General features: G+C 47.0%; 1 protein-coding gene across 1 annotated transcript in view; it reads left to right on the top strand.

The window, feature by feature from the left end:
• Positions 1–15,819, top strand: part of Plekhb2 (pleckstrin homology domain containing B2) — a 31,140-nt gene that overhangs the window by 12,149 nt on the left and 3,172 nt on the right. The window contains exons 2-7 of the mRNA XM_055606659.1: positions 1,320–1,364; positions 2,548–2,700; positions 3,248–3,350; positions 6,910–6,949; positions 8,275–8,364; positions 11,444–11,549. Of these exons, the coding sequence (XP_055462634.1) occupies positions 1,328–1,364; positions 2,548–2,700; positions 3,248–3,350; positions 6,910–6,949; positions 8,275–8,364; positions 11,444–11,549 (529 nt within the window). The 5' untranslated portion in view covers positions 1,320–1,327. The remainder of the gene's footprint in view (positions 1–1,319; positions 1,365–2,547; positions 2,701–3,247; positions 3,351–6,909; positions 6,950–8,274; positions 8,365–11,443; positions 11,550–15,819) is intronic.

A 15,819-nucleotide genomic window follows, 5' to 3' on the forward strand; every position in this document is an offset into this window, starting at 1 on the left:
ATCTATCTATCTATCTATCTATCTATCTATCTATCTATCTATCTATCATCTATCTATCTATCTATCTATCTATCTATCTATCTATCTATCATCTATCTATCATCTATCTATCTATCTGTTGTGTGTGTGCACACACATGGCATGACATGCATGCCAAGGTCAGAATACAACCTCAGGGAGTTGGTTCTCTCTTTCCACCATGTGGGTCTCAGGGATTATACTCATGGCTTCAGGCTTTGTGCCTGTCTCCTTTACCTACTGAGCCATCTTGTTGACCCAAACTGGGTATCTTACAGGTTTATTCACATTTGTTTGTTTTATTGGTTGTGTGTGTGTGTGTGAGAGAGAGATATCAAAATTGTTTTTCCTTTTCTGTGTTTGAGCCCAGTAAGTAAAGAAGTGAAGACATTGTTGCCATCTGTAATGATTTTCCTAATTTGTCCTTAGTCTTTTGATGCCCCCTCCCCCATACAGAAGTCCTGTATTTTTAGGATTCTGTTTATTGTTACTGCGGAGGAACACATTTGTGCTACAGTGCACATACGGAGGTCAGCAGACAACTTGTGGGATCCATGGTTTCCCTCCATCACGTGGGTCTGGCTTAGTGGCAGGTGCCTTTATTCATCTGGCAACCTCACTGGCCCAAGGCAATCTTTGTTTTTTATTTCCATTTTTTTTGTGTGGGTATTTTGCCTGTGTGTATTTTAAGTGTACCCTGTGCACACAATGCCTGTGGAGGAGAGAAGGTGGGGTGGGGTGAGGTTGGGGGTCAGATCCCCCGAAGCTGGAGTTACGGGTGGTTGTGAGTTGTCGTATCGGTGCTGGGAATGAAACTTGGATGGTCTGCAAGAGCAGGAAGTGCTGAGCCATCTCTGTGGTACCCAAGTTCTTTATTCTTATGGGATTAAATATGTCAGTGCTTTTCTTGAAGACCCAGGGCTTTCTGCCTTGATCTAGCCATTCAGTCAGCTGACAGGAGTGAGGCCTGACCCGACACAGTAGCCTGTAGAATGTGTCAGAGTCTGGCTGTCACAGCTGGACAGTCTCTAGAGCACTGGGCGTGTTGTGAGAAGCCCCGTGTCCTTACCAGATTCAGGTGTCAGTGTTCCTGAGGCTGCCCCGTGCCTACTGGGATTCAGGAGGTGGGAGGAAGGATGGGCGGTGTAGACCCATGGAGGAGGCATTTGGTAAATGTCAAGTAGTGTGAGGTCACATGGGGTTGTTCCTCAGCTCACCTGGAAGGGGGCGGGAGTGAAGGGAGCCTGATGAGCGGTCTTCTCCAGACTCCTGATTCCCACCTGGTCTGCTCTCTCCCACAGCTGAAGAGATGGCGTTTGTGAAGAGCGGATGGCTGCTTCGACAGAGTGAGTAGAGACACTTGAGTCTGCTGAGACAGATCACGTTTGCAAACAGCCCCTTCTGGTTAATGCTGTGGCCTTACATTTCCTCTAGAATTTTTAGAGCTCTGTGAACTGTCTTTGTGAAAACATGGAGTCCATGGAAAACATGGAACTGGGAAGCATGGGGGTCCCTGCTCCTTTTCCTTTCCTCAGTCGTGTGTTCTACTCTTAAGGGTTGGGTTGAGGCTGCTAAGTCTGACCACACTTGGCTTCTCTGTCGCTGGCCTCTGTGTGTGGGGGATGACCTGTCCCGTCTGGGGCCTGAGGAGGACCAGTAGGGGGACTGATCTCAGTGGATGCAAAGGTTAGCAAAGCCAACATTTGTCTCCAGAGGAAGCTCAGTTCTTTGGGCTTGAGGTCCCGTCTCTTAGACCTGGCTGCTGTGGACCATTCCCTAGATGCCACTCTAATGTGCTGGCAAGCGGGGAGAGCCACTTACCCGTTCCACACCTGGAGCTGGGCCGTGTGCCCCAGGCCTATGGGGAGCCTTAGCCTAGAGTGAGTAATGCTGCCTTTACCTGCTGTCTCACAGGGTAGCCCCAGACCTCTTGAGTTTTGTGCTCCCAGCGTCCTCTCAACAGGGGACCTGGGCACATTGTTCGGACCTGAGGACAAGTCCTTTGCCAGTCCTTCAGCTCTCTCCTTAGGCATTGCCATGCTCTTGGAAGGCGAGCTTTTAAAAAAGTTATTGTTATCATTTTCACTCTTACATGTTTTTCCCACCCATGGTGGAATACTGAAAGGCCCGAACTTGTGTGGACCTTGTGCAGGGGTGCACAGCTGCTGTGCTTGTGCGTGCAGTGGCCGTGCTGTATCCCGATGGCAATGTTTTGCAGGTCTCTTCTCTACCGTTTGGCATTTATGAGCGTTCTGCCCCCTCTTCCCTGATGCTCCCTTGAGGGGCTACAGCTTTAATCTTTCAGTCGACCTTTTCTTGTTTATTTCTCGACTTGTGCTTTGGTCGGCAGCCTGCCGGTGCCTGCACTCTTAAAGTAGCCGTAGCCAGGCCGTGTCTGTTTGCACTTCCGGTTTGGTGGATTGCTTCCGTCAATTCTGTTTGGGTAGACAATTTCTTCCGTGCCTGCTGTGCACTGGGGACAGCCTTTCTTGTTTTAACCCAAAGCCAACGTTGCCTCTTCTCCCCCAGGTACTATTTTGAAGCGCTGGAAGAAGAATTGGTTTGACCTGTGGTCAGATGGTCACCTGATCTATTATGATGACCAGACCCGGCAGAGTATAGAGGATAAGGTCCACATGCCGGTGGACTGCATCAATATCCGCATGGGGCATGAATGTCGGGGTAAGCCACGCCTCCCTTCCTTCATGAGTCTTCTGCCAGTATCAGACTGGTCTCTGTCCTGGCACAGTGAGGCTTGGGCACTCACATCCTGAAAATCACGATACATAGATTTTTTTTTTCCACTGGAGTTAGGCCCAGCCTGCACCTCTTCATCTGGGGAGAAGGGACCAGACTGCTACCAACCCCCAGAAAGGTGGGACCCCTCTTAGGTCATGCTGTTTTTCTGATTCAGACATGGGACATGTGTGTAGTCTGTTTGGCTTCTTGAAACCGTGATGCAGAACACCGGATGCTGGGGTCTGCAGTCAGTCATCCTTCCGTTATGCTCGCTTTACAGGGAGCAGGTGGCGTCTTCTTGGCAGCCAGTTGGGTTGATTCCCTTTTGCTTTGTAGTCAGGCTCCAGCTGATTTCCCATGTACTGTCTTGATCTTCACATCTCTGGGCTGTTAGATCTGATGTGTTAGGAGGAAAGATGAAACAAACAAACAAACAAACAAACAGAAAACCAAGCTCGGGTTTGTCCTTCATTCCTCTTGTCTCTCCTAGACATCCAGCCTCCAGACGGGAAGGCCAAAGACTGTCTGCTGCAGATCGTCTGCCGAGACGGAAGAACCGTCAGTCTCTGCGCAGAGAGCACTGACGATTGCCTGTGAGTACCGAGCTCATTATGTGCTTCGTTGACAAGGTGTTTTCTGCTCTAATTTACCCTTGTTAGGAAGGGAAGAGCTGGGAGTGAAGTTTCCCTCCAGGCTGGGCTTTGTAGCGGAGAACTACAGTGGGTTTTCTTGGATTTAATGTCTTTCTTTCTTGTATGTGTGTGTGTGTATGTGCAAAGGCAAGGATGGGGGTCAGAAGGCAATATCAATATTGGTCCTTATCTTCACCTTGTCTTTGAGACAGGCTCTTGCTGAGTTTTTATTGTGTTTCCCCATCAGCTCCCAGAAATTCTCCTGTCTCCACTATTCATCTCTTCATAGGAGTGCTAGTTTATATATCTTAGTGCTATACATATGAATGTTTTTTTTTTTTAAATGAGTTCTGGGGATTCAAACTCAGGTCTTTATCTTTTCACAGCCAATGCTTTTACCCACTGAGCCATCTCCCTGACCCCCTTGATTCTAATTTTCTTCCCTTCTGCTCAAGCAATGTGGTGGTTTGAATAAGAATGACCCCCATAAGCTCGTCTGTTTGAACGCTTTGACCTCAGGGAGTGGCACTATTTAAAAAGGTTAGGAGGTGGAGCCTTGATAGAAGAAGTGTGTCCTTGGGGGAGTGAGCTTTGAGTCCCGAAAGCCCATGCCCACCCAGAGTCTCTTTACTTATGGACCAGAATGGAGCTCTCAGCTACTCCCCAGTGCCTGTGGGCATCTGCCATGCTCCCATGCCATGATGATAATGGACTAAACCTCTGAAACAGATGTATATATATATATATATATATATATATATATATATATATATATAGAGAGAGAGAGAGAGAGAGAGAGAGAGAGAGAGAGAGAAAGTGAGAGTCACTAGTTCCAGGCTGGCTTCAAACTGAACAGATTTGCATTTACCTCTGTTTCCCTATTGTTGGTATTAAAGGCATGTGCCACTATAGCTGAATAAACTTAGAACTTATTTTTAACTTAATTTTTATTAAAATGTGTGTACAGGCACACACGCGCTAGTGCATTCAGAGGCCAGAAGACGGTGTCAAAATCCCCTGGAGCTGGAGTTGGAAATGGCGGTGATTTAAGTGATGTGTTGCTGTCAATCAAACTCCTGTCCTCTGCATGAGCGCTATTCACTCTCTGAGCCATCAGTGAACCCTGAATTGTGTGTCCTGGTAGAAATATGACTTCTCTCCAGACGGACGAGAAGTCACCGAGGGTCAGATTAATTTGCTCCTTTTATAAAATGGAGCCACATTGCCATTTAACACTCTGAGTTGACATAAACCAAACACTGACTTTCCTCTAGGCGTTTGGCTAACTCCTCTAAAAATGCTGTTTAAGCCTTACTGTGTCTGACAATGTGGATATTGGTCCACATGTCAAAACTTGGGGCACAGATAGGTTAAATAACGCCTGTTGGTTGTTCAGTGCTCCTGTAGTAAACTATCGGAAGTTTAGTGACTCTCAACAGCTCGCCTTTAATACTCTGTTCCAGGAGAGAATGCCTCCTAAAAGCTGTCCTCTGACCTCCACACACATGCTGTGGCACACACACATGCACGTACACACTCAACCCATGAACACACACATGCGCACACGTAAAACACACAATTATAATAAAAAGTACTGAAGGAAAAGAAAAACTGAGGTCTGAAATTGGGCAGAAAATTTAAGGTCTGTTTAATTCTGTTAAGCAGAAACCTACCTAAAATAAGATGTCAGAAAGACGACAAAATATAGAATAGAAAACCCGGTTTCTAAGGCTCTTCTGGAACCACAAACTGGGGAACTGAAGCAGAGATGACGTCTCAGGGCCCTGGTGGTCAGAAGTAAGACACAGGTGGCCCCTGGGTCCGCCAGCATCGCTGCCCCCCGACCTTGCAGCCACACCAGGCCAGCCTCCACTCTGTTGTCCCATGGCCTTCTCCCTTTGAATCTGTGCCCATACCAGGCCTGTTGGACTGAGAACCTTACAGTTTGACCCCATTTTCATTTGACTTCATGTGTAAGGACCTTATTTCTTGGTGAGTCACACTTAAGTGTACTGAGGACCGTAACTTCAGCGTGTGTTTTGAAGGTCCATAACTCAGTCTACAACAGAGACCTCTGAGGAGAGATGGGGAAACAAATCCGGGTTGTCTCTTCCATCAGGTGACGGGAAAGGGAAAGTGTTTCTTTATGTATCTACTAATTGAGATGGACGCAGTCTTTGGCTGAGCGCTCTAATTAGGAACCATCCTAAAGAGGTGCGCAGGGGAAGCAGGCCATGTTTGCGCAGTCCTGTCACCCCAGCATTTGGGAGGTGGAGGTGGGAGGGTCAGGAGTGCAAAGACAGAAAAAGGGGCACAGAGGTAACATGAAACATTCTTTCCAAGGGTAAAAATATTGCTGGTTTGCTGGTTGGTTTTGCTGCAGTTTGACACAAATTAGACACTGGAGAGGAGAGAGCCATAGCTGAGAAAATGCCTCTGTAAGATCAGGCTGCAGGCAGGTTTGTGGGCATTTTCTTAATTAGTGATTGATGTGGAAGGTCCAAGCCCATTTTGAGTGGGGTCACCCTGGGCTGGTGGTCCTGGGTTCCAAAAGAAAGCAAGCTGAGCAAGTCATGGGAAGCAAGCCAGTAAGCAGCACCCCTCCACGGTCTCTGCATCAGCTCCTGTCTCCAGGTTCCTGCTCTACCTGCTTTTGATAATGAACTATTCCATGGAAGTGTTAGTAAAATAAACCCTTTCCTCCCCAAATTGCTTTTGGTCATGGTGTTATAGCACAGCATAGTAACTCTGGCTAAGATAGCCGGCAATCAAAATCTCGTCAGATCATGGAACATGGTAGAGCCATTAAAAATGAGGCAGGGGCTGACTGTGTTGGCATGCACCTGAATCCCTGTACTCAGTAGGCTGGGGTGGGAAGATGTTGTATTTGGGGTCAGCCTGAACTACATAGTAGGTTTCAAGCCAGTGTTGGCTTTTGATGGGACAATTTACAGCATGGTTCACTTTTCTTTTTCATGACGGGGTTTCTCTGTGGAACAGTCCTGGGCTGTCCTGGATCTCGCTCTGTAGACCAGGCTGGCCTCAAATTTAGATACTTGTCCTGCCTCTGCTTTCTGAGTGCTGGGATTAAAGGCATGCACTACCACTGACCTGCTACATTTCGCGTTATTAAAGAGAAGAAAACACTAAACTGTGTATAATGGTTTAAATTGTATATACTGTAAATCTGCTTTTTATGTATACATGTTTTCTTAGTTCATGTCTGGAACAAGAGGTGATTTGGTGGGTCATGGAGTGAGGCCTGAAGTTTCCTTTCCTTTTATTTTGATATGGGTGGAGTGGTATGAGACAGGATGTTAATCTTTGGCAGTGGCTGGCCTCCAGCTCATGGTAGTCCTCCTGTTTAAGCCTCCCAAGTGCTGGGCTTACAGGGCATGTATCTCTCTTTAAGCAAGCCTTTCGAGGGATGTTGATGCCTGCCTGGGTTTAAGAATCACTAGAATGCTGGATTTACCTCAGAGAGCAACCTTTTTTTTTTTTTTTTTTTCATTTTCTCCAGGGCATGGAAGTTTACACTGCAGGATTCGAGAACAAACACAGTAAGTTGCCCTCAGTCCTTCCAAGTCCGATTTGCACATCCTGGGTCTGTGCAGCAAACTGGAGAACAGGGGATGGGGAAAGGGAAATGGTAGAGAGAATGGCGTCTCCTGTCCATGGGCTGCTCTGTGAGCAAAGCAGGGCAGAGCGCCTCTCATTGACAGTGATCATGCCAGATGAGACTCGCTTGCTTCCCATTGGTGAAGCAGTGTGGGGAAGTTATGGAACCTTTAGGAGCCTCACTGGAGCAGAGGGGTCAACAGGGATTACTGGGGCGGGCCTTGAGCCTGTCTTGGTTCCCTATTCAGTCATGATTCTGTAGGCAACGTGGCCAGCTGCCTCCTGCTCTTCCATGATGCCCTCCCTGGCTGCAGCCACACCTTTCCCACTGTGATGGACCTGTATCCCCTGAGGGCTGTGAACCAGAACAAACTCTTTCCCCTCTGAGTTGCTCTCTCTACGTCATCTTGTCGTAGTGAGGAGTAACTACGGTAGCCCCCTCTTCAGCCAGGCATGGCGGCTCCAGTCTCACCACTCTTGTTCACCTTTCTTCAGGTTTGCCTCACCTTGAATTCCCCTGTATTTTAAAGTAAAGCTTCCAAGAGAACCATGGTGCTCACTTTATCCATAAGATCTCAGCCTCAGAAAAGCAAAACCTTCTTGTCCCCATCCTTGTCCCCGTCCTTGTCCCTGATAGTATCTCTGACCCCAGGAGATACAGAAACCATAGCTCTGTTGTAACCCTGGCAGTTTGTGCTTGTGCCCAAGCCCTCTGTGCTCAGCATTTTTCATTCTTAGCTGGGGCCCTATTTTTCCAATATCTTCTTAGGAAGAAAAGAGAAAAGCAGATGAGGCTTACGAAAGAATTTCGTGCAGGTGGGAAAATCAAGTCAAAAAGCTAAGTGTCCGCTGCTTTTGTTTAGCCAGAGAGACTTTCCCTCTCAGCTCACGCCACACTTCAGTTGCCTTTCTTTGACCAATAGGCCCTGCCTGTGAAATAGCATCAATGATCCATATAATAAGCAAAATCCCAGTGTGGTTCTGCGTGTGCATTTTTTTTTTTAAAGAGCTACTGTTTTTTTCCTTTTCACCGGGGTGTGTTTTGAACTGCAGGAGAGTGCTCGTGGTGCACTTCTGACTGACCAAGTGGACTAAGGAGAGTGGTGCCCCCCAGTCGAAGAGGCCTTGGCGGTAGAGGCCTCGGGCACCCCACCTTCAGTAGGCTGGAGGCTGCCCCTGGACCAGCAGCAGAAGCCCTTCCTGCTCAGAGAGCTGACAGCTTTTGAGCTTTCCTGGATGAGTAAACATGCTCTCTCGTCTCCTGCAGGCTTACGTAGGCTCAGCAATCCTGTCTGAAGAGACTGCCGTGGCCGCCTCGCCGCCCCCCTACGCCCCCTACGCTACACCCACCCCTGAGGTAGGGAGCAGATCTGAGCAGAGAGCCTGCAAGTGAGGGAAGCTGGGGCTCTCTGCTGCTTTTTCCTCTGGGTTTGGTTGTAGATTTGTTGTTAATCTTGAGTCAGTGTCAGGGAAATCAGAAATCCACTCTGAATCTTCCCTTGTTCTCTTATCCTCTTCACTTAGATGAAATAAAGCTGCTCTCAGGGCTGGTGACATAGCTCAATTCATGGAGTGTTTGCCTACCAACCTGAGGTCCAGGTTCAGTCCCCAACACTGTATAAACTGGCAGGCAACACACACCTGGCATCTCAGTGCTTGGGAGGCAGAGGCAGGACAGTCAGGCTATCAGGATCATTCTTGGCTACATAGGAGCCAGTTCAATTTAGAGATTCTGTCCCCCCCACCAAAAACAAACAAACAAACACCTCAAAACAAACAAACAAACCAAAAACCACCTAGTATATTTTTATGATGGTAGAGATTGAACTCAAGGCCTCACACATGCTAGGCACTTTCCCACTAGCTAGCTTTTTACCACTGAGCTATCTCACACACTGCTTATATATTTATTTATTAATTAAAGACTGTATTAAATTGTGTGTGTGTGTGTATGTGTGTGTGTGTGTGTGCCTACCTATACGCACAGGTATAGGTCAGTGGACAGCCTGTAGAAGTTGGTTCTCTTGTTCTACCGTGTGCGTCCTGGGGATTAAACCTTGGTCACCAGGCTTAGAAGCGAGTACCTTTATCCTATGAGCCATCTGGCCAGCCCTGGAATCTATGTTCACTGCAAAATCTTGCAAGGTTTTTGACAAAAGCTCCTGTAAGCCAGTGGATCGTGTTTAGACAACACTATCATTTGCTGCCCTGAGCTTTGTGCCCTTTTCTGTTTGCTTCTTCACGTTTATTCTTGGGTTTCTTTAGTTTTGTTGTTTGTTTGTTTTGTTCTTGGTCAGCATTTTCCAGCTTTCAGTTTAATAATTTAATACGTGTTTGTTAGACTTGTAAGTATTTCATTATTTTCAAGTGGTTGTATATGGCTGCAAATGTTTAAAAGATAGATTTCATTTTGTGTATATGAGTTCTGTCTGTAGGAATCTATGAGCATGCAGTGCCCACAGAGGCGAGAAGAGGGCATCAGATCCCCAGCAACTGGAGTTATGAACAGTTGTGAGCTGCCATGTCGGTGCTGTAAACTCTTGATCATTTTCTCACACTTCCCAAGTTCTGGGATTACAAATGTGCAGCGCCACACCCTGGCTAGTTCTAAAATTTGTACTCTTTATGCTTTAATATATAAGAATGTGAATATATATATCATACTGATTTTTTTCTATACATATTTTCTTCTTTAAATTTTTTCATTTAAGTATGTTCATTTCATAATTACTAAGTGAAAGATTTTTATAACAATTACTTTTAAATCCTTTCCAGAGGGCTGGGCATGGTGGTACATGCCTTTAGTCCCAGCACTTGGGAGGCAGAAGCAGTCAAATCTCCATGAGTTTGAGGCCAGCCTGGTCTACAGAGTGAGTTCCAGGACAGCCAGGGCACATAGAAACCTTGACTCAAAAACCTAAAAAAAATAAAAATAAAAAAATGAATTAATGAATGAATAAATAAATAAATAGCTAAATAGATAGATAAATAAATAAATAAATAGTCCTTTCCAGAGCTGAGTGCTCAGTGCTCAGAAGTAGAAGCATGCAGATCTTTGTGAGTTTGAGGCCTGCCTGGCCTGGCCTACATAGAGAATTCTTGGCTAACTAGTAGACTGTTGAGAAAACCAATCTTTTCAGTGAGGGACCCTGTCTCACAGGGAGAGAGAGACAGAGAGAGAGACCCGGTCTCCTCTCTGGCCTTTGACCGCACGCCCCGGCATGTATGCCTTCTACACATTTGCTTGCACCCACCCTGCCCACAAGTACACCACAGACCAGCACACAAATCCTTTCTGGCTAATCCTAGCGTCTTAACTCTCAGGTGCTGGGATGGAACCTGGCTCGCTCCCATGCGTAGCAAGCTCTGTCCACCGAGTTGTGCCCAGCCCTGGCAACTGACATCTCTCCTGTCTCAGTGTTACCGTTTTTCTGTTGTCATTCTGTTTGATATCTTCTTGGGTGTTTGTACAAAAAAAAAAAAAAAAAAAAAAAAAAAAAGACTTTTGATTAGAACCTTGACGTTTTAAACACATCGAGACTCAGACGGAGTTTTAGTTTACTCATGTGGACCTCTCACCATGAGGGTGTGGTGAGAAGCCCTGCTTCGGCTTCTCCACAGGCAGGTGCAAGGCTTCCAGCCCGTGGCTCACTCTCCCCTTGGCCCTTACAGATTCCTGGGGGGTGAGAAGGCTTCTGCTTGTCAGTGGTGGACTTTGTGGCTCGTTCTGAGGTCCGCTGCGTGGTAGAGTAGGTGTCTCCTTATCTGGCAGGAATGAAGTGGGCTGCTCTTCCCTCATCCCTTTCTGGCTGTACTCTAAGGGCTCATGGGAGCCTTGTAGCTGTTGTAGTTGTAGCTGAGCATGCTGGTTAGGGCTCCCACCTCTGACCTTTAGTGAGGGAAATTGGGCGTTTCTGAGGTGTTTGTGTAGAGAGTAGAGGAGTTGCTGTCTAAAGATACTGTCTCTTGCTAGGCTGTGCTTTCCTTTCTTTGGCTCTTGGGGCAGAGAGAGCAAACTTTCCTGCACCTCTCCCCCCTTTTTTTCTGTCTGTACTCCTGGGATTTCTGAGTTATTTGTGTCTGCCACAGCATGCCTGTGCAGTTCCTCGTATGCACAGTGTGTATGTATGCATGCATGTTATGTATGAATGCATGTGTGCGTGTTTGCACGCGTGCATGCATGCATTTAAATGAAAATATAATCACATCATTTCCCCTCTCTCCCTCCGTCCCCCAGCTCCTCCTGTGTGTGTCACCCCTCACCATCCCCACACACATTTGCTCCTGCTCAGAGGACAATTTTTAGGACTCATTCCCTCCTTCCCCTATGTGAGTTTCAGGGCCAGGGACAGAATGCATGTCATCAGGCTAGGTGGCAAGTCCCTCTCACCAGCCCCTCAGAATTGTACTTCTCACAGAACATTCTTCTCTTCCAGGTCTATGGCTATGGTCCGTATGGTGGCGCGTACCCAGCGGGAACTCAGGTTATGTATGCTGCCAATGGGCAGGCGTACGCTGTGCCGTACCAGTACCCGTATGCAGGTAACTCGCGCAGCCTGCTGCCCCTGATCTTAGCATACAGTGCGGGCAAGGAGGAGTCTTACTTTCCGGTTGGAAGTTAAATGAGCCGCACTTTCAATTGGAGACCCCAAGTCACTTTGTCCCTCTGATTTTTGCTCATTTTTCATTAATAGTCTTTTGGGTTTTTTATATATTTTTATGGTGCTAGAATGGTTGTATTTATTTTGGGTGCCTGTGTTGTGCCTATGTGTGTGTTGGTGCTGTGTGCATCACAGCTCATGAGGGAAGGCCAGAGGACAACTCAAAGGAGTCATTTCTCTCCTAACCCTGTGTAGGTCCCAGAGATTGAACCTGAGTTGTCAGAATCGCGACAACTGCCTGTCCCCTACCAAATCATCTTTGATTCTTTAAACGTCTTAGTGATCTTTCTTTAAAGTATAACCTAATAGGACTTAGTTGCTTGCATGTTCTGTATATCATTCCATTTAAACATTTTTAAAAGATTTGTTTTTAATTATGTGTAAGTATCTGTGGTTATGTGCACATGAGTGCAAGTGTCTGTAGGGGCCAGAAGAGGATGTCTGATGCCTGGGACTGGAGATATAGATGGTTGCGAGTTGACTGTGGGTGCCGGGAAGTGAACTAGGGTTCGCTGGAAGAGCAGCAAGTGCTCTTAACTGCTGAGCCATCCCTCCAGCCATTCAGCACTAGAGACATATGATAAGGAATAGTTTGATCAAGCTGTGCAATTTATAGAGCAGTCTGGTGGTGCAGTCTAAGTCTGCAGCGGAACTTGGGAGCTGGGAGCTGGTAGGATGGGTTGGTCTCCAGCATCCTTGTAAAAGGATGCATGATGATGTGCACCTGTATTCCCAGCACTGGGGAGGCGCAGACAAGAAGATCCTTAGAGCCCAAAGGAAAGTATACGTGTAGCATGCATGGGCCCTTAGCGTCTGTCTGCAGCTCCCCAAATAATTATGTGTTGTTTAATGGGGCTTACTTGTACTTAAAAGTAATTTGTTATCTGAAACACAAACCCAATCATGTGTCTTGTGTTTTACTTACTAAATATGACAATTTTAGACTAGTCAAAGTATAAAATCTAGTGAGGTGTGAGTGCTACTGCTGTGGGTATATGGGATTGTGAGGGTGGAGCCAGGGCCCGCAGTGAAGCTGCTGTGGACCTTAGAGAATCCTTGGCCAGGCCCTTGAGAGGATAAAAGGCCCACATTGAAGTCTTTGAAACATTCTATCAGAAGCAATTAAGACCTTTCTAGCTCGTTGATAACACTTTGCGGTTAGGCTTTGTGGTACTCACTATGTGTCAGAGTCAGGAACTGGTGAGTGTGCCAATGGTTTAAGCTGCTTCCTCCCTCCGCTAGTCTGCTGGGCGCCTTTAGTGTCTCATTCAGTGGAGCTTTAATGATTACATGCAGGAGTCTATCTTCTGTTAATGGTCCAGGCTGATGCGCTTTAATGGGACTGTGTTATGTGAGCAGTGAAGCAGCCAGTACTGTTGGAGGAGAGGGAGGAGGAAGTAGAGGCAGAAGCAGAGAAGAAAATGGGTGAGGAGGCAGAGGTGGGGGCTGGGCAGAGGAAGTGGAGGCTGTGGCGCAGTGGGAGGAGGAGGAGCTCCCTGCAGCTTACAGCACACTAGTAGCTTCCTGTGACACGGTTTAGCACTTTGGACAAGAAGATTTGTTTTCCCCCAGATGCTCTTCTGAGGTTCTTGGAGCTTGCATAATTAATTCTGCTAACTCTGAAGAGTGTGACATTCTTGTTTGTAGATTACAGATGTGAAGATGGTGTATTTCGGCACCTCTGGTGTCTGGGTACCAGGTGCACACACACCGTGTTCTTTGTACTCTTTGATGACATCTTGGATGTTGGGACAGTTGAAGTTCCCAGATAGCCTCAGTGGGTTTCTCCTTTAGTGTGTGTCTGTGGAAGAAGTGACTCTGTTTTGAGGGCTGAGGGTGTGGAGAGGAAGGTGTAGCCAGCTCACACTGGGAGTGAGAAGTCTCTTGATAGCTTGGCATGACTGCAGACTCTGTAACAGTCAGAACCGCACCCCTCTCCCGAAATGCATCCCCAGGGGAGACCTGTGTTGACGCTAGAGCTTCACTGGCGTGTGGGTTAGTTCCCCAGAGAGGAGTGTGTAGCCAGGGGGGAGCGGAAGGAATACCACTAACCACTGTCTGTAGGGAGCACATAAAGAAACTCATTCTTTTCTATACTCACCTCCATTGGTTTTTAAACAAGCTGAATGTGGTTCTTCTTACCTTTAATCCGAGCACTCAGGAGGCAGAGCAGGTGGATCGTGAGTTCCAGGGTATCCTGGTCTACATAGTGAGTTCCGGGCAGGTTAGGATACAGACTGTGACTGTTGCAAACAACAATCAAACAAACTAAACAAAACAAAAAAACTAAACCAATCCCCCGGCCACCAAAAAAAAAAAAAAAAAAAAAAAAAAAAAAAGGCCAAAGTAAGACACCATTTTAAGGGTTGAGAGTGATTTTTCTCATGTTTTCTTTCTGGTGACATCCTTAGTTGCCTGTCACAACTGAGGAAATGCAGTGTTGTGACAGAACAGTTTTTGGTCATATTTCTTCCCACTTTGTACTTCACAGGAAACAAACTCTAGACGGTGAGTAGCTGGTGCAGTTGTCATAGGCCTCCAAGGTGACAGGTGTGAGCTGCCACTCGCCTGCTGATGCATTTCTAAGCAGGTGTTTCCTCATTTCTCCCACATTCTTCACATTTGCCTGTCATCCCAGCGAGTGTGGCACAGAGGGCTGCCATGGAAACCCGGGGCGGGCCCCTGTAGCTTTCTTGGTGCTCTGATCTTTGCAGGGCTGTGCGGTTTGGCCCTGGAAAGCAGAGGAACATGATGTCTCATGAGCTGGTAGAGAGCCGTGTCTGTAAGGTTACAGGTCCTCCAGCTGCCCCCTCACTCTCTGTCCCATAGGTCAGGTTCTACCACGATGCTCTCTGCAGTGCACTGATAAGCAGGCTGTGTTGTGACCTTGCAGCGCTTACCCCAACGAATGACAGTAAAGACCATTACCCAAATTCTTTTGGTTATGTTATACAAGCTTTATTTTCTGTCAGACAGACAGAGCTGTTTCCCTAAAGCTGGGTTTGAGAAAATAGCCTCAAACACAGGGGAAGGTGACGTTTATATAGCCCAGAAAATTTCAGGACTGGCAGGGTGAGGCATTTCAAAGGGTTGGGGGATTTCCAGAGGAATTTTGGTTACATAGGAACTTGGCTGAACATCTCAAAATTATTTGGCAGAATGTCTTATCAGGGTAAAAGTTAGGGTATAGGCTGTGGAACATGTCAGACTCCAGAAAATGGGTCAAGAACTGCTCAGATCCAAGTTTTACGGAAAACAAGATTGAATTTATTTTGACCCCGTAACAAAATGGCCCTTAATCTTAAGATGGAGTTGGGCTGGTCCCTTAGCAGCTCCCCAAACTGTTGAGTGCTTTCCTCTCCCTGGCAGCTGAGGGCCTGCCTCCCTCCAAACCCAAAGGCAGCCTTCAGTTATCACTGTTCCTTGGCAGTGGCCTCTTGGCTTCTGGCAGGAAGGCTAGGTCCATTGTGTAGACCCCCAGCTCAACCCCTTGGAAGCCTATGAGTAAGAAACTCCCCCTGTTTCCCTAGAACTGAAGGGAACGGAAAGCATTCTCCCCAGTGGCTATGATGCTGTTTGTCTTCGTTGCTTTTCTATGGCTGTGACGAGACACACCATGACTAAGGAAGAAGCTTATAGAAGAAACAGTTTATTGGGGCTTACAGTTTCAGAGGGTGAATCTATGACCGTCAAGGAGGGTACAGACAGGCATAGCACTGGAGCAGTAGCTGAGAACCGATGTACAAGTAGGAGGAAAAGAGAGAGACAGACAGAGAGAGAGAGAGAGAGAGAGAGAGAACTGGGAATGGTGTGGCCTCTTGAAATCTCAAATCCTACCATGGTGACACATCTCCTCCAAAAAGGTGGCACCTTCTAATTGTTTCCAAGCAGTTCAACCAACTGGGGAGAAAGTATTAAAACATGTGAACCTGTGGGGCCCATTCTCGTCCAAGCCACCACACTCCTCCAAAAAAGTTTTTCTGAAGGATGATCCGCTTCCTCTTGCCTTTTAGACGGGCTCTCATTAGATAGCACTAGCTGACCTGAAACTCACTGGGTAGACCAGGCTGGCCTTGAACTTACAAATATCCTATTACTGGCAAGGTGCACAGCATCTTCCTTTAGATGTATTTATTTAATATGTGTGGGTG

The sequence above is a fragment of the Psammomys obesus genome, unplaced genomic scaffold (assembly GCF_907164565.1).
Source record: "Psammomys obesus unplaced genomic scaffold, mPsaObe1.curated_primary_1811, whole genome shotgun sequence".
Classification (NCBI taxonomy): Eukaryota; Metazoa; Chordata; class Mammalia; order Rodentia; family Muridae; genus Psammomys; species Psammomys obesus.